Below are 24,155 nucleotides of genomic sequence, written 5' to 3'. Positions count from 1 at the left end.
ACCCTCAAGGCCTCTCTTATTATTAGTATGCTGCACTGATGTAACCGTGTGTTACCCTCAATGAGCCAATAATGATATGTATTAATTCAAGCCCATAGTTTATATTAGGGTTTGCTCTGTGTTCTGCATTCTGAGCTTGGCAAATGTGTAATGGCACGTTATAGTATCCATGCAGACTGCTTTCACTTCCTGATAGTCCTCTGGAATCTACCCACTCATCCTCCTCCTATTCCTACCCAGTAACTCACACACAGACTGTTCGTCTCCTTGATTTACTTATTTTTAACATGATTCACATTTGAGAAATTTATTAACAGATTTACTAAGTATAGAAAATACTTTTCTCTTTTCCCTCTGGTACTTTTTCTTTTCCATTTCTCCTCCTCCTACCTCTCCCTCTCCTCTTCCTCTACTTCTTCCTACCCCTTCTTTTTTCTCATTTTCTTTCTTTTCCATTTCCTCTTTCTTTTCTTTTCATGGTACTAGGAATAGAATTCAGGAGCACTCTACTACTGACCTCCATTCTCCCTCCTAGATAACCAGTTTTAACATTGGGTCTTGGAACAAATTCTGTTCATACTAATTCTCTCTCTCTCTTTCTCTCTTTCTCTCTCTCTCTCTCTCTCTCTCTCTCTCTCTCTCTCTCTCTTCTCTCTTTCTCTCTGAATTGACTATGTTGTAACTCTCTACTTTAAAAAATGTGACTTTCCGTAACATTTTAATGTCTGACTTTTTCTTCCTGGTAAACGTGATGAATTTACTGTATTATTACAGTAAAAAACATTCTTCACTCCCGTGACTTTGAAACAGTTTTATAGACACTTCTCTTTATGCTGTTGGGGATTGTAATTTTTTGAGGAAATGGCTCCTTTTTTCATATCACCTCCAGGTCTAAGACCGGAGCAACAAATGCTGCCCTCACCTGTGAGCAGGCAGCCATCAGTCCGTGCTCAGCTGCTAAGTCTCTCTCGACTCGCAGCAGTGGGGTAGCAGTGAGAGCCAAGCAAAGCAGACCTGACCTGGCCCTCTCGGTGCCTCTGCTTCCCATCTGTAATGTGAGTGTGGTTTGAAGCTGATGGGCCAGGCAGCCTCATGTGTTCAGCTGGTTGCTCTGCAGTTCACCACTCACACAAAGGAAGGAAACTTAGGAGAAAGTGCCAAGTGTCTTCTCTAAGACAGTGACATGGGGTTCGTTGTGTTGAGGAGGCCTTCCTGACATAAACTTAGGAGCCAGACTGTTTCATGTCAAATACCCACCCTAGTCTGCTAACCTGTGACCTTGGACAAATTTCCCTGTGTTTTAGTTTGCTTCTGTGTAAAATGAGTAACGGGTAAGAACTAGGTATCAGGTACTTACTGTTAGGAGAATTCAGTATATGCCAATCTTAGATTAGGGTCTGACACCAAGAAAGCTTACACATATGAGCACTTACTATTTTTGCTGAGGAGGGGATAGGATTTTTTTTTCTGGCACTGATCACTGAACCCAGGGCCTTCACACTGAGCTGGTGTCCCTATCTTTTTTTGTTGTTGCTAGATGACATCTTGCTAAATCACTATGTCCCCTAGGCTGAGTTCCTTTGCAATCCCCTTACCTCAGCCTCCCTGAGGGCTGGGATTACAGGCATGCACTACCACACCGACTTGGAATTTATTATTTTAAAGACTAGTTTTCCATGGAATGCTGTCAGAATGCTGCCTTCACAGATTAGTTGAATTATATAGAACTTGGATTCAGCATCCTAGGCCCTGGCACTGTGAATACAGTATTGACAGATACTCAATCAGCAGGAATGTAAATGGGTAATTAGAAAGTGAGACAAAGCTGTTTACACAGACATTTCTTGGTTTTTATTATAATGTCCCAGAAACAGCATCAGAAAGAACTTTAACGACAAAAAATACCAAAGTTGTTCTGAGTACTGGCAGAATTTACTGCGAATCACTAACGAAGCATGCGTTTCCCCTTTTTGCCACTAGATGGCCCTGGCATCTCATATCAATGAAAATTCTGCTAGAGTAGGTCATTTTGCTGAAACCCGCTGGGAAAGACGGTTAGAGTGGATTGCCAAAATCAAAAGTGAAGTATAGGTATTGTTAAAGACATGTAAGTTTCAAAAAAGAGGCCTATCTCTAACGAACGATTCCCTGCTAAAAATTCAGCAAAGAGGACAGATTATTGTGGACCGTGATAGCCAATCAGTAAAAGCTTTGTAACAGTGGTTAAGAGAACAGGGTTTGAAAGATGTGTAGAATACAGACGGGCAGGTGTAACGGGCAGAGGTGTGGAGGAAGAAGGAGCATGACATATGTCAAATGGTTAAGTAAACAGAAAGATCAGTGTTTGACATGAATTGTGAGGAAGAATCTGTGAGGGCGGACAGTGGAGAGTCATGGATTCCGTTTGTAAAGTCCTACGTAGCCGACCTTTCTGGCCTGAGAGGTATAATCCCATCTGTGTTTTGTTCATTCATGTTCTCTACTGCCCACTATTGCATAGTACTTTTTCTAAAGTACTGTTCTGTTACTATTGGTTAAAAACCAGGGACAATTTCATAGCAGACCTCATTTAAGCTCAAGCAATATAATAGAAACAATCAATTTTTTTTTATTTTAGTGCTGGAGATTGTGCCTAGTATCTTTGCACTGAGATAGATGCTCAGCCCTTTTTTATTTCATATTTTTAAACACAGTCTCGCTAAGTCCCTGAGTTGCTGGGGCCCTGCTTTGATGAGCTTGTGATTCTCCTCCTTCAGGCTTCCTAAGTGCTGGAATTATGGGCGTGTGCCACCTTGCCCAGGTTGCACACTTTTTTAGGACAAAGTTTTTAGCTTAAAAAATAAGTTCAAAATGAAAAAATAAGTCCTGGCAAGTCTTTCTAGATTCAGAACATTTTGAAACAAGGCTCTTGCTTCTAACACTAAGACCACTTACACTGGACAGCCATACCATGGAACAACTTAAAAATGACAGGAATAACAAAAGTCATGATACTACTTACAGAAGGTCCTTTAGTGTAAAGTGTGACTACAATTTTATGAGATATAATACATCCAAGACTTATAGCAAATTTTCTTGACGATATTCATAGACATCCTTGGAATGTCTCTCTAAAAATCCTTAACCTTTAGAGTTGAATTCAGATTTTATCAATTGTCAAATATTACCCCAAATGACAACCGATGAATAAAGAGGTAGTCAGGTTAGTATTCATCTTTGGCTAATCATAAATAAAGGTAAGGCTATAAGGTGTTTTCTTTGTTGATTTACTTATTTGACTTTACATTGTTTTAAACAATGGTGACATCACTAAAATAAGTATATAGCTTCCAGAGGTGACTGCTTTGAAAAACTATTTGGATATATGTATAATATATGAAATATTTTTTACTTTGCATAAAAATCTCATGTATAGTAGTTTTCACTCAATGCACTATTTAATATAGGCTTTCTTTTTGTATTGAATGTCTTTGGACTTGTTAAGACTGTTTGCCTTTGTTCTTTATACCCAGAGTTAAATTTTTTTTCTTCTATAAATTGCCAGATACATTGATACAGCCCATACATTGGAGCAAGAAACTCAACTGGGTTTACAGCGCTTTGAAGTTTGTGACAACGTTGACCTTGAAACCATTTTGATGGAATATGAGAGCTACTATTTTATAAAATTCCAGAAATATCCCAAAATTGTTAAAAAGACATCAGATACAGGTATATTGTTCTCAAAAATAATGTTTTATCCCATCACTAGGAATGGTCTCATCTACTGCCCTCACCTCACACAGTAGACCAGAACACGTATCCTTTTGTAGACCCAGTGCAGAAACTTTAAACACGATCGCCAGCATATTGATGACCCTTTAGTCACGTTGGTGCTTCCTTGAGAAATGTATGCTTGAGAGGGGTGAAAGTAAAGCCCCAGTGTATTAACCGATACTCTTCAGAAGATGAGCATTAATTTCTTAAGAGATGAAGGCTTTGCAAGAGGATAAATGACAAAAGATCTTTTTCTTGTTAGGAAGACCTATTGTCTATCTTGAAAATAACATGAAAATGAGTATTGGTGGAGCGATTAGCTCATGTATAGATAATGAAATGCTTTTGAAGCCATCAATCCAGATCATGATCAATATGATGCAAAATCCCAGTAAGGGTTAGCAGTCAAGGAAGCTGACTAGATGGAAGATCTAAAGCCAGGGCCTTAGGTTATGTAGTAACATTGACTTAGAAGTCTGTAAATGGGGGAAGTAATTATAAACCAAGGGAGATTATTGTCCTGTCTATAAGGCACTTGTTAAGCCACAGACTTTAACATTTCATGTAGGGACCAGGAAACCAAGAGGAACATCAATTAAAAATAGCCAGGGCTCAATTGCAGAGTTGGAAGGGATCTAAGAGATGTTTTATCTGAGCTTCTTTCCAATGCAGGGTTCGGAAATTGCTTCCTTGGCTAGTTGCTAGATGCAGGCCTTGAGAAAGCATTGACCAGGTCTATATGCACTGACCCCATAAGTTTCGGTTACTGACCCGGATCTGATTTCCGGATGGCTCACTTCAATTGGTACTCACATTTTCCTGTGATACCAGACACAAAATGTCTTTATTTTAGGGTAAACTGGCTGGCTATGACTCATTAGTGTTCCCTGCCGTACATAATCATTGAAGGAGGAAACCCCAGGAAAGTGATGTCAAATTCACGAAAACTCAATAAAATAGCGGCTGTGAAGCCAAATCCTATTGGAAATGCTGCCATGTGCATAGTCTCCAGCCTGTTTACTGAGGTCTGGAGTCTTTCTCTGAATAGAGAGGATTGGGAAGATTGGGTCTCTTTCTTTTCTCTGGGAATTTCATTTCTCTTTAGATCATGATATATAAGCTCTACTTCAAACAGCTATAGCACTAATTTTAAGAACAAAGGGGAAAACTACCTGAAAAATTACTTTGTTTCTCTTAAAATTAAATTCTTTGCTTTCTTCCCAAAGTCACAGCAGAAAATAACTTACTGCCAAGAAGTGGAGGGAAGACCAAAAGGTAAAGTGAATGGTAATTCATCTTGGTCAACTCAACTCTAAGAATTTGTGGGGTTCTTTCCCACAGGATTCTTCTGTGCACTTCCATGACTATCTGCCAGCAATACCACCTGTGGTCTTGCTACCTTGGTGGGGCCAGCCATGGTGTCCCCTCAGAGTATAGATAGCCATGTAGGACTTGGGTCATTGTCACTTCTCCCTGTTTACAGAAAGCAACTGCAACCAGTGATGTACTGTCTTTCTGGGCCGCAAGGCATGAAAAGTTTGAACCTCAGAAGTTAATAGACCACAGCCCAGTCCCTGGCCCCACTCTTATAAGCATATTTTCTGGTATATAGTGAGTTCCTGGCACATGGTGAGCATACAGTAAATTTTGTTTATTTATTTGTTTTTGTGGTACTGGGGATTGAACCTAGGGCTCTTACACTTTTTAAATTTTTTATTATTATTTTGAGATGTACTTAGATGCCCAAGTTGAGCTCAAACTTTTGATCTTCCTTTCATAGCTTGTAGAGTGCTGAGATGTTTTCCCTTTTAAAACAGTATCTGTCGTTCTTTGTGCACTATGTGAAAACAACCAGAAATCCAGGAGTTCAAGGGCATGGTTCTGTTTCTACTGTGCTGGTCTGCATGGACCTGTCCTTTCCTGCCTTTCCTTTGGTTTTCCCTAGCCTCTTGCTACTTGGCCTGTTTCAGACTTGAGGTACCTAATGGGAGCCCCCTATGTTTCTTCAATCTTCTGGGTAGGTGCATTCTCCCACAAGGCCCCCCTCCCCCACCCCTCGCCATTCCTCATTACCACTCCCAACACAGAAACCCTTGCTGTTATTGCTGTTAAGAAATGCCCAGGGGCTCTTTCTGAGAATGGCCAGCTTTGAAGCTATACAAACTGTGGATTCAGGCTGTCATAAAAAACGCCTAAATCTCAGGAGTTTTTGTAGGAGACAATAGACACTCAGGCAGGGAATAGAGGTTTTTTTTTTAAGCTCTTGGAATATGGCTGAGAAAAGAAAACTTAGATTGAGATCACAAGCAACTTACCATGCTTCAAGAGGTGTGACTTCTGTGTGCCTACCCAGTCACCAGTTGCTGCCAATCCAGTTCCCCATCTCCATCCTGAGAAGGAAGGGAGCAGGATGTGTGCACACAGCTCACAGGGATGGCATTCTTCAGGAGAGTGCTCATGGTGGCTCTCTGCCTAAGGCTGCCATGACTTTAGTTATTCTTTAAGAATGGTTTTTGTCATTTGAACAAAAGTATTATTCCGTTATTTATAGTTTCCATAAAGCTAGTCAGACTCTAGAAATAAATGATAACTACTTGTGAATAGAAACAGTGAGAAGTATTTTATCAGGTCAGCTTTAGACTCTTCTTGGATTCTGATTATTTGCAGGCGCACATCCATGCCTGGAATGTCCTCCGTGTTCTTTGGCAGACATGCTGTGAGCCAGTGCTGTTGGAGAGTGTGGTTCCCCTTTGGGATGGATCACAGTGGCTTAGGTGACAGCTGCACTCTGAGTAGATTTCTGTACCTGGCAAGCCATAAAGGTTGGACAGCAAATGGCTAGAGTCAGGAAGGATAATTAGGAAAGCAGTGAACAGTGTTTTGTGCACAATTTTATCCTCAAAGATTCTTGAATGAGAGGTTGTATCATGAGACTTGTTGTTGGCTAATCAAATTGTCTTAATCTTGCATCATACAAGAGAATGTATTTCCAGTTTGCCGATGGGCTGGTGACACAAGGGAGAAAAGGTATCTAATACGATAGATGACAGAATTGTAATCACGGAAAGTCTTGACAATTTGGGGATGGGCTCAAAGTAACAGGATGAAATTAATGGAATAATGTTTAGGCCCTGTCAAAAGATTTTCAACAAATAGTTCCCCCAGTACAAAACAGAAACCTAGAATTTTAACTGCAGATGAGAGCACTTGAGTCAATATCACCTGAATGTGGTTGGTTGCTGATGAGGCCTCAGGTCTTATCAACAGAAATACTCTACTCAAAAAGTAGGAGGTCAGTCTATGCAGATCTGAAGACAGGAGACAAACAGAAGGTGACCAGGATAGGAGCAATCTGGGAACTACATAACTTTAGGAATGGCTGGACCAACCTGGGAGTGTTTAACTGGAACAATGGACATTCATCACTCATGTCCTTAGAACAGTATAGTAGCTACCTTCACTCTTTAAAGGGGAATTGGGTCTTCTCAGGAAATCTCCCCTGGGTGCACCTAGCCCCAGGAGCTGGATGTAAAGTTGGGGGAATTTGGTTTCATATTTGGAAGAATTTTATAATTGTTAGAGCTGATGGAAAATAAATTGCCTTGCTTTGGACATTAGTCCTTTTGTCTTTGCTAGTGTTAATGCAAATGTTTTGGATCAGGTGCATCCAATGTGAAATCACAGTGGAAAGATGGAGTTCTCATTCCCTTCCAGTCCCATAAATATATTGAGTAAGGATATTGAGACAAACATATATATATATATAATATATATTTCTATTATGTTATATATAAATATATTCCTATTATATAAAATATATGCATTCCTATTATATATAAAATGCATGCATTCCTATTACTAAGGGTTTGCTTTTCCAAAATTCTTGGTGTTCACTTCATAGTTATTTCTTTTTTGTGACAGCAAGAGGTCCAAAAGACTGATATTCTTAATCCTACCTTAGAGATGAAAAAGACACCCTGAGGATGGTTAGGGTTCATCACTCATGATGCTTGCTGAGTGGGTTCAACATTGGGATCATTATGGTTGCACATTTATAGTACTGTTGATGTGTGTGATCCTGCTGGTCAAACAGTATGTTCATGTTAGAGATAAACAACTTTTTCTTTCCTGTGAAGAAATGGAGTTAAGGAACTCGCTCTCTGAAGTCACTTAGAACATCGATGAAATCCTTCTAGCAAACCTCCTGCAGATGCCTGAAACATGGAAAGACAAAAGAACGAATGTCCTAAGCATAGAAAACAACTTACAACATGGAAAGAGTCCTTTTATTTTTGTCCTCCACGTAGGTTTTTTTCTCACTCTGGATGGCATCTTCTGCTGAACAGTAGAGATATTTTAAGACCAGATTTGATGTCTTAATATGAGTAAATAGTGAACAGATCTATTTCACCCTTATATAATATGTATAGAAAATCAAGTACAGTGCTCTGTAACCACCACCATGTGCAGTCTTCCCCCAGGCTTCCTTGATCCCTCCCCAGTCAATGCTCCCTCTTCCCCAGAGTTAGTGCTCTGATTTCCACTTCCATCAGTTTGTTTTGCTCCAAGTGAACAGTATTTGATGGGAAGTTGTTTGGCCCCTATGAATGATCTGTGATGACAGACATGGGTAAATTTTGCTTTCCTTCCACAAGTCCTCTTTGATGTTTACTGCCCACCCAGGTTGAGAAGTATTTCCACTAGGCAAGGTATACCCAGTTTACTGGATTGAAACCATGGACAAATCCTTAATATTTCTTAAATATTTTTTGAACTGAGAATTGAACTTGGGACTCTGTGCTTGCAAGTCAGACACTTGTGCTGCTGAGCTATACCCCTGGTCCAATATTTTTTTTTTTTTTATTGGTTCCAGAGATTGAACTCACGACCACGCACTTGCAAGGCAGGAGCTTATGCTGCTCAGCTAAATCCCCAGCCCTGGTCCAATATTTCTTAATTTGAATAGAATGGCTCCATCTGCCCCACTTCTCATAGTTTTCATGGTCTGATGTTCTTAAGGAGTGTAGGGAAAAACAGTGAAAGGATTTTTGGAAAACAGTGCATCCTAGAGCACTGAAGCCATCTGCCAAAGGGCTGAAGCTGTGCAGTGTAAAGGAGAAATGAGGAAAGCGACGCAGTTTCCAGGAGGAGGTGAGTCCTCTAGCCTGGTTTTAGAGGAGCCCAGTGAGTAGCCATGAGAGAGGCAGGACTAGGATGGATGAAGATGGCATATGAGAGCCCTACTGTGGTACATCTGCATAGCTCTGAAGAATGTTCTTTACATATTTCAAATGTGCTATATTAGTTGTTTACTTAAAATTAAGTACTTAGAATAATTTTTTATAAGGTTTTTGTTCCCTTCTTTAGAATGATGGATGACAATTGTCAAAATCTCCCCAAGATCAATCACCAGAGGCCAAGATCCAAAGCCCCAGCAGGGAAGACAAGGGACACCAAATCTCTAAATAAGGAGCATCCTAAACAGGTCAGAATGGCTTTGTTAATATTACACTTGACCTAGAAATAAATTAAGGAAAAGGTCACATTTGTTTGTTTTAAAAATTTCTGCATGATTTAGTTCAACTGTGGAATTCTTTGAAGAGTTGTAGAACTTTTAGTATGCTAGATTTCTCCTGGGCTGAGTGCAGGACAGTGGCCTCAGGCAGTGGGGTCTGGCTGCAGCAGATCTTATACCTACCTCTAAGTTGAGGTCACTTCAGGTGTCAGGTCTTCCTGTCACAAAACATCCCTGGGCTTGCTCAGTGCAGGCTGGAAGAGAATCTGGTGCCACTGGGTCTCAGCTGTCTCCTGCTGGGCTTCTCCACAGCACACATTGTTGGTCTTCACTTCTCTCTGCATTGCACTTTTTAGAAAGAGAGGGCAGTGAGAGAGTTCATTAGGCAGATGGGTGAAATTCCAGCGAGAGATGCATATCAAAGATCTTATCAGGGACAAAATGTTTTAGGCCTCAAAGGAAAGAGAGTCAAGGAAAACAGAAAAAAAGAGTAGCAAGAGTTAATGTCAAAGATTCTTGGCCACATGGGAAGGAATGATCATGAAACTCAGTTCTTCAATATAATTCCTCACCTTCGAGGTAGATGAGTTCCCAGGAGACTGGCTGACTTTGCTGATCCTTCTGATTTGGCCAACTCTGGCTACACGAGGAAGGACAAGCCAGCAAGTGGGATAGGTCGAGGCACAACCCTTTGCTCCAATATACAGCTCCTCCATCGTGGCACAGATAGTTTATTCATCTTATCGGATCTGTACAAAACTGGCCAGATAACATGCAGGGTTCCCCATATACAGAACTGCAAGCCAGCATGTAGAGAATGGGGGAATAGGCAGGTGCAACCAGCATCTCAGTTGTTTCCACAGCTGGCTTCTCACTGTTTTCCTCTTTCTTCAGGAGAGTGTCAATAATGCTCATGTGGAGAATGCTGACTTTGGTTTAAATATATCAAGAATTCACAGAGACAGTGGAGAGGAAAATGCCATCCCACGACGAGTAAGTGGCACTCAGGATCCTAACACCGGAAAAAGAATTCTTTTTATAAATACAAAGGTTGGCTGGGAGGTAAACTGGGATGAGCAATGGGTGATAATCAGAAAGTGAGTTCTGATCTGGCATGTTTTTTCTGGAAGAATGGTCTGAAATGGGCAGCCCTATTTCTAAGAAGGTTAGTGTCCCTTATTTGTAGTTTAAATAGTTGGACGTGATGGCTTTAACTGTTCATTTCAGCTCAAATGGTGTATGATTAGCATAATAAACTTTGGCTGGCAGGGAGCATTAGGTAATGAGCTGTAGGCTCATATTCACTCCTTTCAGCCTTATCAGGAGTAAAGGATGATTAGTGTCCCTCTTCTCTTTTGGAGGTGTGGCTCCAGGTTTAAGTATGATCCCATGGTGCCTCAGGTGATCTAGGGCTGACTCTGTCCTTGGTAGATATTTTTACCCTTTTCATAATGAGTCTCATGTCTGGATTTGTAAATAGTAGTTTCTCCAAGAGAGAAGACACAGACTAGATGACTATGGCAGGTAGCTAAAGCAAGTCCTTTAGAAACTGAAAAGCCTAATGTTCCAGGGGCTGGGGATTTAGCTCAGCAGCATAAAGTGCCTGCCTGGCAAGCGTGAGATTGTGAGTTCAATCCCTGGTACCAGGGAGGAAAAAAAAAAGCTTATAATGTTCCTTTCAAGTGTAGCCTCCAAGATTGTCATTCTTTAAATCCTCTCTCTTTTTTCAAATGAAGTTCATAGACTATGCCCTACTGATTTAGTTCTGGCCAGTTTTTCAGGTAAACTGAGCTCTGGGTGAGTTGGAGCTTGTGTATGTTAACCAGGGGAGCTGCCTCGCTGACTTGTGGTGACTTCCTTTAAGGGCCTCAGTTAACTGGGTAAATGATGCCTCTCCCATCAGTGTCTCCCATGGAGAAATGCTTCATTGTTCACCTTCACTGCTTTGGTCATGTTTTCAGTCACTTTTGTGCCTTGAAATTTCGTGGCTTTAGTTTCTCTTGTGAATGCTTCACATTGATACAAATGGGTGTTTCTGATTGGGTCATGAGGAAACGACTATTTAACCCAGCACTTAACCTTTGAAATCGGCTGACTATAAATTCTTCCAGCAGAAACGCCCTTAGGATAAAATATAGATGGTTTTCTTCCTAGCATTTCAAATATGCGTAGGTTGAATAAGAATATACCACTAGGGGCTGATCCTCAAGGTGGGTCTAACCTGGCCATGTTAAGGCTGCTCGCTTTGTGTTTCCCACACCTCTCTGCACATTTCCTTGGTGTGTTAAGGGCATGGGATTGTGAGTCTGTCCACTTGGGCTCTCCTGCAGACAGACTTTGGGCAAAGTGTTTATAATCTCTCTGAGCTTCACTTCTCTCATCTGTAAAATGGAGCTCAGTAGAGTGCCCATCGTAATGAAAGAAGAGCCACACCTCATACACGTTTGCAGTGATTCCTGTAAACATGTTTTTGCCTGCATTCATGTGTTCCCCCCCCACACACACACTTCTAGGAAAAAGAGTGTGGCATTGAGAGAACTGGGTTTGAATCCTGGCCTTACATCTCTTACTAGCTGCGTAGTCCCGGCAGATTACTTAACTCCTCGGACCTTGCCTCCAGAAACACAAAAACTAGGGTGTCACTCCTCACTAGAAGAGGTGTCATAAGAATTAAAAGCAATCTTCACAGAGTGCCTTGCACACCTGTTTTCTTTAAAGCAATCAAGTGATGCGTGGTCAACAAACAGGACCCATCTCTACTCTTGCACACATAATGTCTTAAAAAGATGAGACCAGACAGGAGCAGTAATCATATAAGAAAGTTGGTAATGTGTCAGGAACTGAAAGTATTCATGAATTTCTACTCAAATAAACTGAAGAATTATTTAGTTTCTTAGAGTAGCCCAATTTGAAGACATCATTTTGGACAGTATTTGTATAGGTTCTTTTTATAACTTAACTTGAAATTTGCCCTGGTACCCTTCAGGTATGTCTGGATAAGCGTAACTTGATTTACTGAGGCCAGGTTTCTAAGGACAGTCTTGTTGTATGTGTTAAACGGCAGTGGTACTTTTTATTTCTTTTTAGGGCCAAATCACTGACTTTGGAGGGCTGCTCACAGATGCTGTCAAAGGAACAACCAGTGAATTTGCCTTGAACACCTTTGACTGTAACCCAGATCCCTCTGTAAGTAGCTCAGATGTGCTGTCTGGCTTTTAAACTGTCAAAAGTCCAAATGAACTTTAAAAATATCACTTGGAATATAGTCAAAGCTTAAGATCAAGTCAAAGGTCAAAGCAACTTGTCACCATTTATTTCACTAAGATCCTGTTTTTTCTTTTATATTATGAACCAATATGGTAATGCAAGCCTCTCTTTTCCTCTCATCAGGAACGATTGCTGAAACCTCTGAGTGCATTTATTGGCATAAACAGTGAGATGCGAGAATTGGCAGCAGTGGTGAGCCGGGTAAGATCTACTATTCAATTCACAAATTTACTGAGGCAGATTGGTGCTCCTGGAGCATTGTGGGCTGCTTCTTTTATTAATAACAATAAATATGATCATTTATTTATAAAGTGCCCCCACTTGCGAAGGCACTCATATTGTTTAGAGGCATAATAATGCATGATAAATAAATTATAGAATCATAAAATTACAATATAAAAAGCCCACCATCTCACTATAGAGGCCAAGAAAACTGAGAGAGAAAAAGACGTAGAAAAGAAAGGACAGGTGAAAAGTCGGATAGCAAGGCCCAGAGTCAAGGAAAGAAGCCTCTTAGACACACAAAGAATGTGCCTGCTTCTTGTTAATAAAAAAAATAATAATAATAAAGAAAGAAAGAAAGACTAAAAAGAGGTCAGAGTCTAATGATCTCATAATCAGAAATTTCTATGGAAAAACAAGAGTATTAGGAAAGATTCTACCACCCACGCTGCAGATTTTTCAAGCTTGGGTCCTGGAATCTAAAGCAGTGGAGCCTAACGGCTGATGACACAGGCTTTGGAATGAGCTGACTTGTATTTGATTTCTATATCCCTTTTTTTTTTTTTCTAGCTGTGTGAGGTTGGTCAAATTTCTTAGGATCAGATTCCTGAACTAAAGCCTATTTTTCTAATTTCTACTGATCTCATATTTGAGGACTGATCTCATATTTGAGGTCAAGATCAGGAGGATGCTTAAAATGACCCAAAAATGCACTGACTGTAGATCCAAGGAAGTATGTGCCCTGGCTTCTCTATCCAGTTTGGCAGCTGCGCACTGCCCATCCAAGCTGGACCAGGCACATGCAAAGGTCTGAGAACAAAAAGGGGGACAGAGCAGGTGTAGTGTTTTTTTTTTTTTTAATTTTATTTAAGGAGAAAAAGGAAAAAAAAAACCAGAAAAAGGGTACAAGTTATACAGAATTTCAGAAAGAATAAACAGTAAGAAATCACTAGTTAATAGATTACATATTGTTATCTTAGAAATAGTTGTTCAAGTTACAAAATTAAAGCAAATAAAGTGGACCTTCAAACAGTGAGACTGCAAACAGTTCTGTTTAATGATCCGACAAAACTCAGTAATATGGTTATCTATCTTATACACTTAAATATATATGCAGTTATATCCTTCAGAGCACTTTCTTTTCCTTTTTTTGTTTTTTTGGTCTTTTTTTGGTTTTTATCGGACTGGGGATCGAACTCACGACCACCTGCTTGCAAGGCAGGTGCTTATGCCGCTGAGCTAAATCCCCAGCCCCCTTTTCCTTTCTTTTGTACAATGACAATTACACATTTTGGGTTTTATTACTCCCACAGTTCTTATTACTTTTTTTTGAAGAGAGTAAAACCAAATGTGACATAACAGAACAGAGTCGGTCAAATCAAAAGGGTGAACATAATAGATAATGTAATCTTTGCCTGCAAGAATTTCTAGTTGTCTGGACAAATGGATTTTGAGAGCATGAAGGAAGGGTATTTTTCACCAAAGGTGACTAAAGTGTTAGGAGAGAACATACATTAGAAAGAGCTCCATAAGAAAGCGTGAGAGATACTGGGAGCCGAGGCACACACGCAGTGAAATTGTGTGGTTTGCGCACACTTCTGGTGAGCCAAGCAAGAGGCAGAGAGTGGTGGGTGGGTTATAGGACTGGGTAGAGGCAATGTTCCTGAAGAAGGGCACCCGGACAGTACTTAGGACTGGGCATTGGCTTCTAGAGGTGAGGTATTTGTATTTATTTATTTATTTGTACTGGGGATCAAACTCATAACCTTGTACTTGCCAAGCAGGTGCTTATGCTGCTGAGCTGAATCCTTGGCTAGGTGAGGTACTTTTGAATAGTGTTCCTCAGAGAGTGAGGTCATCCAAGTGCTTGTAGATAGGTCATCATTCTCATGATAGTGAAGTGGATGGATGGCAGAGCAAGGGAGAAGGGGAGGCCAGTGCAATGAGTTGTTTACCTGTGAGAGGGGATGGATGATTGTACTTGGCTGAGATGTAAAAGAGAGACAAGCAAAATCTTTTTTATGTCAACCAAAATTAGCAGTCTCATTGCCATTTTTGCAAAAGAATAATGTGACTAAATATACGACCACAGAATGTAAGTGACCTGAAAAGATTGTTTTAAAAAAAATTTTATTTAAAAGAAAAAAAATTTTCTTTTATTTAAAAGAAAAATTTAAAAGCAAAACAAAAAAGGTGGCAACAATACAAAATTTAAAAAAACACTAAGAAATCACTAGTTGATAAATTACATACTGTCATCTTACGAAAAGATTCTTATGGGATCTTCTCCACAATATCATGGGAGATAGTCAGTCATTCAGCCCCCGCTTGAATGCTTCTAATGTTGAAGAGGTCACCACTCATGAGGCAGTCTTGTGGTGTTCTGACTGGTAACTGTGGACTGATAAGGAGGCACATTGGACTGAGAAATTAAACATTATCTTGGGGAACTCAGTGTCAATTATAAAATACAATTATCTATGGATGATTTGAGTACTAAGGTAGATGAATCCTCATTATGGGCCAAAATTTCTTCCAGAAAAAGCATAATAAGAATACAAATGGCTGGTGGATTTGCATGAAGACTTAGATCAGGGGGGCTCTCTCAAGATTTTGGAAGACTGAGTCCTTTTCTGGCATCCTGTTCAACAATGGATGATGCATGTTGTGGATTACTCAAATCACTTCTATAAATAGTCTCCTCCATAAAAGTGGAACTCCTGTGGTAGAGGCACTGGGCAGAGGGCAGACAGGAGTAGGATACTGTAACATCTTTGTCACTGGCTTTTAAAAAATGTATTTTGATACTTTTGGAACATGCATGTATATTAGCTTTAAAATTAAATAAATACTTAGCTTCTAGATTTGTTCTGTATCAGAGTAACTTTGAAAAAGGGCTTTTAAAAGTTTATTTATTTATTTATTTATTTTTTGATGTAACACCATAGGCATTGTTTGCCTGAAATAGGCCCCTGAGTGACTGTTCTGAGGCTTGTGAAATTGAAGCTTGGAAAGTGTAAATTAGTTATCAGTAAAAGCTGCCTTAATTGATTACCCTAGATGGTTGCTACAGGGCTTTGTGATAAGAGGGAAAACCGCACTTCTGTTCAGTTGTTGGCTTTCTTGAATCTTGCAGAAGCAATTGCTCCTGCTGGAAGCAGGGAGTGATCGCTGGGGAAAAGAGAGAAATTGGTTTCAGAGGAGCATTATCTCTTTTACACAACAAATTAAGAAAGTGTTTGCCAGTTCAAAGAGCAAAAGAAAAGCCAGACGCCAGCAAGGAACTGTGTCTCATAATAAAAACTAATGTAATCTGAAAGCATATACTGCAGCTTCTCTGATTGTGGCTATAAATCAGCGTGGTTTGTTATTGACTGAAGACAGGTAAAGTTCATTGTTAGGCGATTTTTCCTCTCCTTCTAAAAATACCATATTGCGTCACCAATCTCTTCTTTGGAGAAATCATTGAATATTTTCATGGCATCCATTTGATGAGCTCAAAACATCATCTATCCATATGCATATATCTAATATGAAAAGTTTTTATTATCAGCACTTTATGTCCAATTGTAAGTCAAGTATTCTACTGTTCTTGTGTTTGTTACAGCTGTGGAGGAAAACATTAGTTTTAACAAAATGATCAAATGTGCATTGCAGGACATTTATCTCCATAATCCAAACATAAAATGGGATGACATTATTGGACTGGATGCAGCCAAGCAGTTAGTCAAAGAAGCAGTTGTATATCCTATCAGGGTAAGGATGGGAAGCCCCTCGGGGGTTATTTCTATTCATTATCCACTGGATAAGCTGTGTAACACATACGCGTCAGAAAGGGAAGGACAACATGACTTTCTGTCCACAAGTTAACTTTTCATCCGCATCATTTGTTAAGACCAGAGTATCAAGTCTAGTTCATTCTGGACAATTTAAAATCATGTTTCATATTGGTGCAACACAGGTCTCTGCTCATTGTGATAATTTAAGATCTAAAACTCTGTTGCATAAATTTGATTTATCTGCTAGTATACATTGGTTCAAATCAGCCTCCTTCCTAAAAAATGTACTTACTGTAGTGGAAATACCTCCTGTAGGAGGGGACCTTTCACTCTGTTTCTGTAGACCCGCCCTCGCCCCATTCCTGAACTCTAGGCTGGTTGTGAAGAATACACAGCCTTCCAGGCCGTGGCCAGTGGGCCAGCATGCTGCACTCATTACTTATTCTTAACACATTTCTGCACGGCTCAAATACTAGGCATAAAAACAATACTTTCCATCTTTGGTTTATGAATGGGGTGATGAGAAGCTCAGTGTATATCACATAGTTTTTGCTATATAACCCTACAGCTTTAGAACAACACTTTCTTCATTTGCCATCCTGTGGGTAGGCAATTTGGGATGGATTCAGCTGGGCTGGCTCATCTCTTTTCCAATGGTGTTATTGGTCTACATGGGGCATCAGCCAGAGTGGCAGGGAGAGTTTGGAAAGTTTGGGACAGCTAAGGTCTTTCTCTACTGGGCTTCTCATCTAGCAGGCAAGTCCAGATCTGTTCATACAGGGTTCCTGCAAAGAGCAGAAATGGTATGATCTGATTCATAAGCATTCTCTCTCTCTCTCTCTCTCTCTCTCTCTCTCTCTCTCTGTATTTCTCTGTCTCTCTGTCTGTCTTTCTCTGTGTATGTGTGTGTGTGTGCATGGAACCTTCATTTCTCCATAACCTTTATTTCTCCATGAACTCTAATCTGTCTAGTTTCTAGACTGCCATACTAGGGATTAAACCCCAGCCTTCACACTGAGTTAAATCTCCAGCCCTTTAATTTTTTTTTTTTTTTATCTTGAGGAAGGGTCTTGGTCATTGCTAAAGGACACTTAGCACCTTACTGTGGACCTGTTTTAAGAGAAAAAAAGGCTCAGGGAGAGTGCCCTGTTGCACCCCCATATGCACCCCCCAAAACGTTGCTCTTTTAATAACTCAGACATGAAGTCAGGCATTTGTATCCAGTGTAACTGTATAATTAATACAGATAAAATATATGCAGAAAAGCAGAGCTTGGACTAAAAAGGAAGTACTGAGTTATAGACCTCGACTGTGTGGTTTATTCTAGCATTACTAGCTTGCTGTGCTATGGGCATACTGTCTGATACACTGATACCAAAGCTCATCATTGTTCTTTGTTTCTATAGTATCCACAGCTCTTTACAGGAATTCTTTCCCCCTGGAAAGGTCTCCTGCTTTATGGCCCTCCAGGTAAATGCTACTTTTCTATTTTGGAGTGTAGTAAGTGTGCATGAACAGAGGACGAGAGGCCCCTTCTGATCTTACCCGAGGCGGTCATGAGTTCGATCCCCAGTACCGATAAAAATGAAAAAAAAAAAAAAGGCATCTGAACAATCACTCCCTCCGCCTAGTGTGAGATTGCTGTATGTAGGAAGAGAATGGAATGGAGTTTAAGTGCTTTTCATATTTGTCCTGCATATCTAGGTACAGGAAAGACTTTACTGGCCAAAGCTGTGGCCACTGAGTGCAAAACAACCTTCTTTAACATTTCTGCATCCACCATTGTCAGCAAATGGAGAGGGGATTCAGAAAAACTTGTTCGGGTAGGAAATCTTAATTTTTATTTTTTAAAAAAGTACTTTCTAGCAGAATACACTGGTACAAAATTATGTTAGCACTTACTTGTTTGGGAATGATATATATGTTTGACTTTACAGTGGATCTTGATTACCAAAAACCTGGAAAATGGATTGACTACTGTTTGTAGATATTAATCATGCTCCCATCAGCAAACCACGATCTCTTTTCTTTTGGAATTTTACCAACAGCTCTTTTCCGATTCATGCAATGTAGAAATGGAAGCCAGGAGAAAAATATGTCTCTGAAGTAGCCTATTTTTTTCTTCAGTCAAGATTCATTAATTATTAAAAGTGTGCATTATATTAGGTTAACTTTTACTGAGAGTCTACTATAGAATGACAGTCCCTATACGAAGTACTTTAAGGAAAAATTGAGAGACATAGAATTTAATTATTCTTTCAGCTGTTCTGAGCAATTATTTTTCTCCATAGTACTCATAGTCTGTAGAGTTTTTAACCTTCCCTGAAAGGTTATTTTTATTATGTCTCATTCCTAGTCTATGGTGTATTTTATACCATACATTTTTACTTTATACAATCACCTTAAAAGAATACCTGTTTATATGCATGCTTCAATCTAAGGTAGATCCCTCTCAGGTAGATTTGTGGACCTAATACCTTCTGTAGAATAACTGATTAAAAAAATATTAAATGAATGCAAAATATTTTTTTCCAAAAAGTTACCTCTGAATATTACTCTGAAATTATGTTCCATTGGATGACTCGTTTCCGGAGGATTATGGCAGTTTGGATGTTATAATGAAATATTTTTAAAAGAGTGATTGATTTACCTAAAATAACTTATTAAGATTTTGATGTTTTTCAAGTTGTTTTAAGTATGTACATTTTTATAAATTCCCATCATCTTTTCAGGATTGTAGTTTGTGAAAATATTCATTGACATCTTCCACTTCTTTGATTTTTATTTTGAGTCTAACTCAGTGTCAGTTCAAAGATGAGGCTCATAGTTAACTGCTATTACATTTCTGGTTCCCATGGGATTCTGATTAGGAGGATTACAACTAGCTGAAATTCAGTTAACTGTAATTTTTAGCAGTCTGAGATCTTTTGGGGGTGTTTCATTTCTTTTTTTAATGTTAAAAGTAGAACTTATTTACAGTTAGATTTGGTGGGCATGCATATTTATTGACAGAGAAAGATGTTCACAAGATACTACCAGATGACAAAAAAGCTGGTGACGGAATAAGAAAGTGGCCATTTAAAAATAAATGTACAGCTGGGCATGGTGGTGCACTCCTGTAATCTTAGCACTCAGGAGGCTGAGACAGGAGGATCATTGCAAGTTTGAGACCAACCTTTGGGTCTACAAAGTAAGCCCAAGGCCAGCCTGATTGCATACGAGACCTTGTCTCAAAAGACACAAATAAACAAATAAACAAATTACACATAAAAATGTATATGGAAAATAAAATCCTAAAAGATAAAAAGTTTATCCTCTAATGGAGAGGAGAGAAAGCACCCAAGCTAAGGAAAACCCCACAAGCGGAGAGACTGGACCTGGCTACTGCTTTGTCTGCAGCCCATGCCCAGTGACTGATATGATGAATGTGCTCAGCAAACACTTGACAAAAATGGTTGTTGTGAAATACAATATCCCGATGACTTTCATTGTTTTCTCTCATTTTGTTTATATTTTGTTTTCTATTTTTCCTATAATAAATCTGTATTGTCTGTTTTAATAAAAATAAAGTGGAAATTGGAGTATTTTCTCCTAATTTAAAGTAGACGCATTTGAGTCTAGGAAAGGATAGACCCCAAGTCTTTGATAGCAAAGAGGCATGCTGGGAGTTTGCTGTTTCTTGTTCTTATTTTTTTTATTTTAAAGAGAATAAAACCACAGCAAAACAGAATCAAAACAAAACAGTGAAAGTGATATAGGACTTCAAAGCAGAATAATAAGAAATCAACCATTGCTACCATAATGCTTTTGCTGTTCTCAAAATTGTCACCCATACCATTAAACATAATAAAATGAAACAAAACAGAACAGAATAAAGCTAACCAAAACAAAACATTGAATAAAACAAAACAATAAAATGGAGCAAAACAAAACAGTGAGAACAACATTGGATTTCAAAAACAAGACAGAAGAAAATTCCTCATAGTTGCTAAATTGCATATTGTTATCCTCTAAATAGATGCTCAGACTACTGGCTTTAGGCCTGCAGAGTCAATCAAACAACATAAGCATTAAGTTGTTTTTGCACTTCAGTTGCTATTAACTTGGTCTGTGTTCCTCTGAGTCAGCCTGTTGTTGGCAGGGGATAGGGCACTCACCTCTTATTTCCCAGCCCACATGCCAGCGAACTCACAGGAAGAGCACTTCCTGTTTCTCCTCCTGGCCCACAATTACCACTGGCTCACAGGAAGTGGGCTCCCTGTTTCTCCTCCAATGTTTTATTTCTGTATGTTTTGTAACACCTAAACCCTTAAAAGATGCCCCAGAATCAGATTAATTAATCTCCTATCATGAAAAGTGCTGTTTAGAACCATGAGCCCAAGACATTGTGAAGCACTCAAAGAATGATCAGTTATGCCTTCTAGACAAGACTTAGCTAGGCAGAAGAAAAAATTCAGGTATTTACTTGATGATTATTATTTTTATGGAACTAGGGGGGTAAACTTAGTGCCTTTGCAGTGAGTTATATGTATGGCCTCTCCTTCTTTTTTTTAAAGCTTTAAATTTTAAAACAGAGGTCTCTCTAAATTGCCTAAATTGAACTTGAGTTTGCATTTCTTATACCTCAGTCTCTCAAGAGCTAGGATTACAGATATGTCACTCTACTTGACTTTATGAATGCTCTTAACCAAAATTGAAGCTAAGTGAATTTCCTTGTTTAATGTTAAATAACTCAAAAAAATTAATTGGCAAGAAGTCTGTTCTTTATGAGCATTTTTCTTTAACTGAAATTTCCATTTGCTTCAGTATTATTTTGTTAGAATTTTAAGAGTGAGGAAATGATTTTCCCTACATTTTCTCCATGTCATGGATTTAAAAGTAACTGGCTTTTATGAAAAAAAAATTATCAAAGGACATATAAATCTCTTAGTCTTCTTCCTGGAGGCACCTACTATTAACTGTTCTTGGTGTAGCCTTCCAGAATATTTATTTATATGTATGGAAGCGTTAAGAAGTGGGTCTTTCCCTTTCTTTTTAAGTAGAAACAAAATATACTGTACAACCCCTTCTATACTTTTTTCCTCCACTTAATAATATAACTTAGATATTGCTTGAGACTATCATAAACAGACAAAACATATTTTTTTCATATGGCTTCAAGGTTTTATAGGTTTTCATTGCATGAATATACTAAAATATATATAATCAGTGTTTTTTGTTGGGCATTTAGATTGTTTCCAGTCTCTTGCCATTGTGAACAGCACTGAAGAGGATAGTCTTCAATATACACATCTCTGTATTTGTAATATTGTAGGACAGTTTCTATGACACAGAATTGCTAAGTAATTGTGTAATCTCAAAAATTTTTAAAAATCTTTGCCATTCTGATAATGAAAAGTAATATTTCAGAAATTGAATATTTCATTATTTCAGTGCTTATATGTACATTCCTTTGATTTGGAATTTAAACATTTTTCATAAGTTTAGAAGATATTTATGTTTGTCTTTCTATGGAATGCATTTTATTTGAATATTTGAAAAAATAATTCAAGAAGAAACAGGTAACCTCTGCCAATCTGAAAGGATCTCATCTCATTTCCTTTCAGAGAGCAACTTAATTCTCCACCTTCCTTCTTAAATCTTGGAAAGAATCTCACCTGGAAAATCTTGGTCATGTTTCCAAACTCCTTTCTATGAAACTTTCAGCTAAGGAAAACCCTCTAGGACCTTTTCCTAAATCAGAGAAGCTTCTTCTACCATTTGTTTCTCTTTCTGTTGCGATTAAAGAGTTATTTATAGAGAATCTTTGAGTAATGATCCTCCATCCCCTCCTAATGTTCATGTCTCCCAGGAATTGAACACTATTGAATAGTTGAGTGATTGCTTTAGCAAATGCATACACCTGTTGATGCTTACATCTTTCATCATCCCCTGCCTCAAATCGTATGATTTAACTTCCTCCAAGTACCTCTGAAAATTTCAGGCTAATGTTTCTGGAAGCACTTACTCAAGCTTCTGTTTATTCTCTGGAAGTGGGAAGAGCAACGCTGTGGGCAAATTGGAGATCTAGGCTCTAGACATGGTTTTCTCTCTGACTGGAATTTTAGTCTAGAAGGGATTCCTGGTCTCCTGCACCTGACTGAGCACCTTAAAACGTATATGGCTCTAATAGAGGGTTCTAATATTCTTTTTCATTGGGTAGATTGCTGGTGCTGCACCCTTAATTTCAGACATACTTGGGATTTGGGAGCAAAGTCTTTTTGTGGGTGATCTCCAGTGTAAAAGGCATTTGTGATGAGTGTCCTAGCATTGTTCTTGTTCTCTCAAGTCATTAGACATAGCTAGTTGTTCCAAAGAACATGAATTCTGTGAAAAGAAGGTATTAATATATGACCTTGGATGCCCCCCAGCTGCTTGGCCTGGGAGGGGCAACCTGCTGCTGTTCCTGGAAGCCACAATCCACCTTTTTCTGAGCCCCTCTTCTTTTATTTCTTTTGCAATACTGTGCTAGTGCTAAGTGACATGGAGAATAAATCCTCCATGGCTATTAAAGAATCTCTTATTCTTTTCTAAATCTCTACTGCTTTCTCCCATCAACTGGTGAAGAATTGAATATGGTGCTCAAGAGATCAGTTTCAAGGTTTTAAAAAAAGGTTTACATTTTTATACTCTTTTTCATCACCACCAAGTCTCACTTTAGAGCTCTTTATTTTGTTTTTTATGACTGTTCTTTTGCTTTCCTGTTCTTGTTCAGTTTACGATGTTTTATTCTGGAATAGAACATCTTATGTGATTAAAAATTGTCTCCAAATACCAGAGCTTACCAAGCAGCAGAATCGAGGTGAAATGGGAACCAATGACGCAGTTTGGGGAGCAGAAAGTGACAACAGTTTTTGGCCTTATTACCCGTGACTAGAACCCTCACCTTTTCCTGAACCACTTCTGAGAATAACTTTCCTATTATGTCCCCAAACTAAGGGAAAGATCATCAAATGGTTTTTTACCTATTTTAAGACTTTTTGTATTCACCTTCAACCCGTTTTTGTCAGGGTGTCCCCAGGGTCAACGAGCCAGCTGGAAGTGCGGGAACTGAATTTTGTCTTCAGCTCTCCCATTTATGATTAGTTGAACTAATCCCACACTCTCTCTGGCTCTAATTTTATCAGGTGATAAACGGAAATAATTGGACCATCTAATGCCCTGGGATGGTCGTAAGGAAAAATAATGGTAATGATTCTGAAGTCACAGTGAAATAACGGAGTATGGAATGAATGCTTATTATTGAGCTCATTCTTGGCTTTATTCTCTGGGAGCATCTGAGGACTAAAATATGTCATAAGGACTCTAAGTGTGTGAGTCTGAACATGCCCTTGCTTTTCTTCCATCCAGGTGCTATTTGAACTTGCTCGCTATCACGCCCCCTCCACCATCTTCCTGGATGAGCTGGAGTCAGTCATGAGCCAGAGAGGAACTGCTCCCGGGTAACAGACGAGTTTTTTTGGTCACCATTTCTCCCCTTTTGTAAGTGTGTTTGATGGTCGGAAGCCCGTAGACATTTACCAGCAGAATGAGCCTATTAATAAGCCCACAAATTTTCTGCAGACACATGGAAAGGT

The 24,155-nt window shown here is 39.1% G+C and overlaps 1 protein-coding gene across 3 annotated transcripts in view; it reads left to right on the top strand.

The window, feature by feature from the left end:
• Window positions 1–24,155, top strand: part of Katnal2 (katanin catalytic subunit A1 like 2) — a 72,588-nt gene that overhangs the window by 32,314 nt on the left and 16,119 nt on the right. For 2 of the 3 annotated variants that reach the window (XM_063231723.1, XM_013157169.3), the window contains 10 exons: window positions 3,545–3,711; window positions 4,983–5,031; window positions 9,124–9,241; window positions 10,166–10,264; window positions 12,359–12,457; window positions 12,662–12,739; window positions 16,418–16,516; window positions 17,946–18,009; window positions 18,244–18,362; window positions 23,929–24,020. In XM_063231723.1, the coding sequence (XP_063087793.1) occupies window positions 3,639–3,711; window positions 4,983–5,031; window positions 9,124–9,241; window positions 10,166–10,264; window positions 12,359–12,457; window positions 12,662–12,739; window positions 16,418–16,516; window positions 17,946–18,009; window positions 18,244–18,362; window positions 23,929–24,020 (890 nt within the window). In that variant the 5' untranslated portion in view covers window positions 3,545–3,638. Of the gene's footprint in view, window positions 1–3,544; window positions 3,712–4,982; window positions 5,032–7,892; window positions 8,060–9,123; window positions 9,242–10,165; window positions 10,265–12,358; window positions 12,458–12,661; window positions 12,740–16,417; window positions 16,517–17,945; window positions 18,010–18,243; window positions 18,363–23,928; window positions 24,021–24,155 lie in introns of those variants that run through there. The other variant, XM_063231725.1, reaches the window with a different exon arrangement.

The sequence above is a fragment of the Cavia porcellus genome, unplaced genomic scaffold (genome assembly GCF_034190915.1).
Source record: "Cavia porcellus strain 051 isolate PalLab524CR breed Dunkin Hartley unplaced genomic scaffold, mCavPor4.1 scaffold_20, whole genome shotgun sequence".
Classification (NCBI taxonomy): Eukaryota; Metazoa; Chordata; class Mammalia; order Rodentia; family Caviidae; genus Cavia; species Cavia porcellus.
This window is presented reverse-complemented; position numbering and strand designations above follow the sequence as displayed.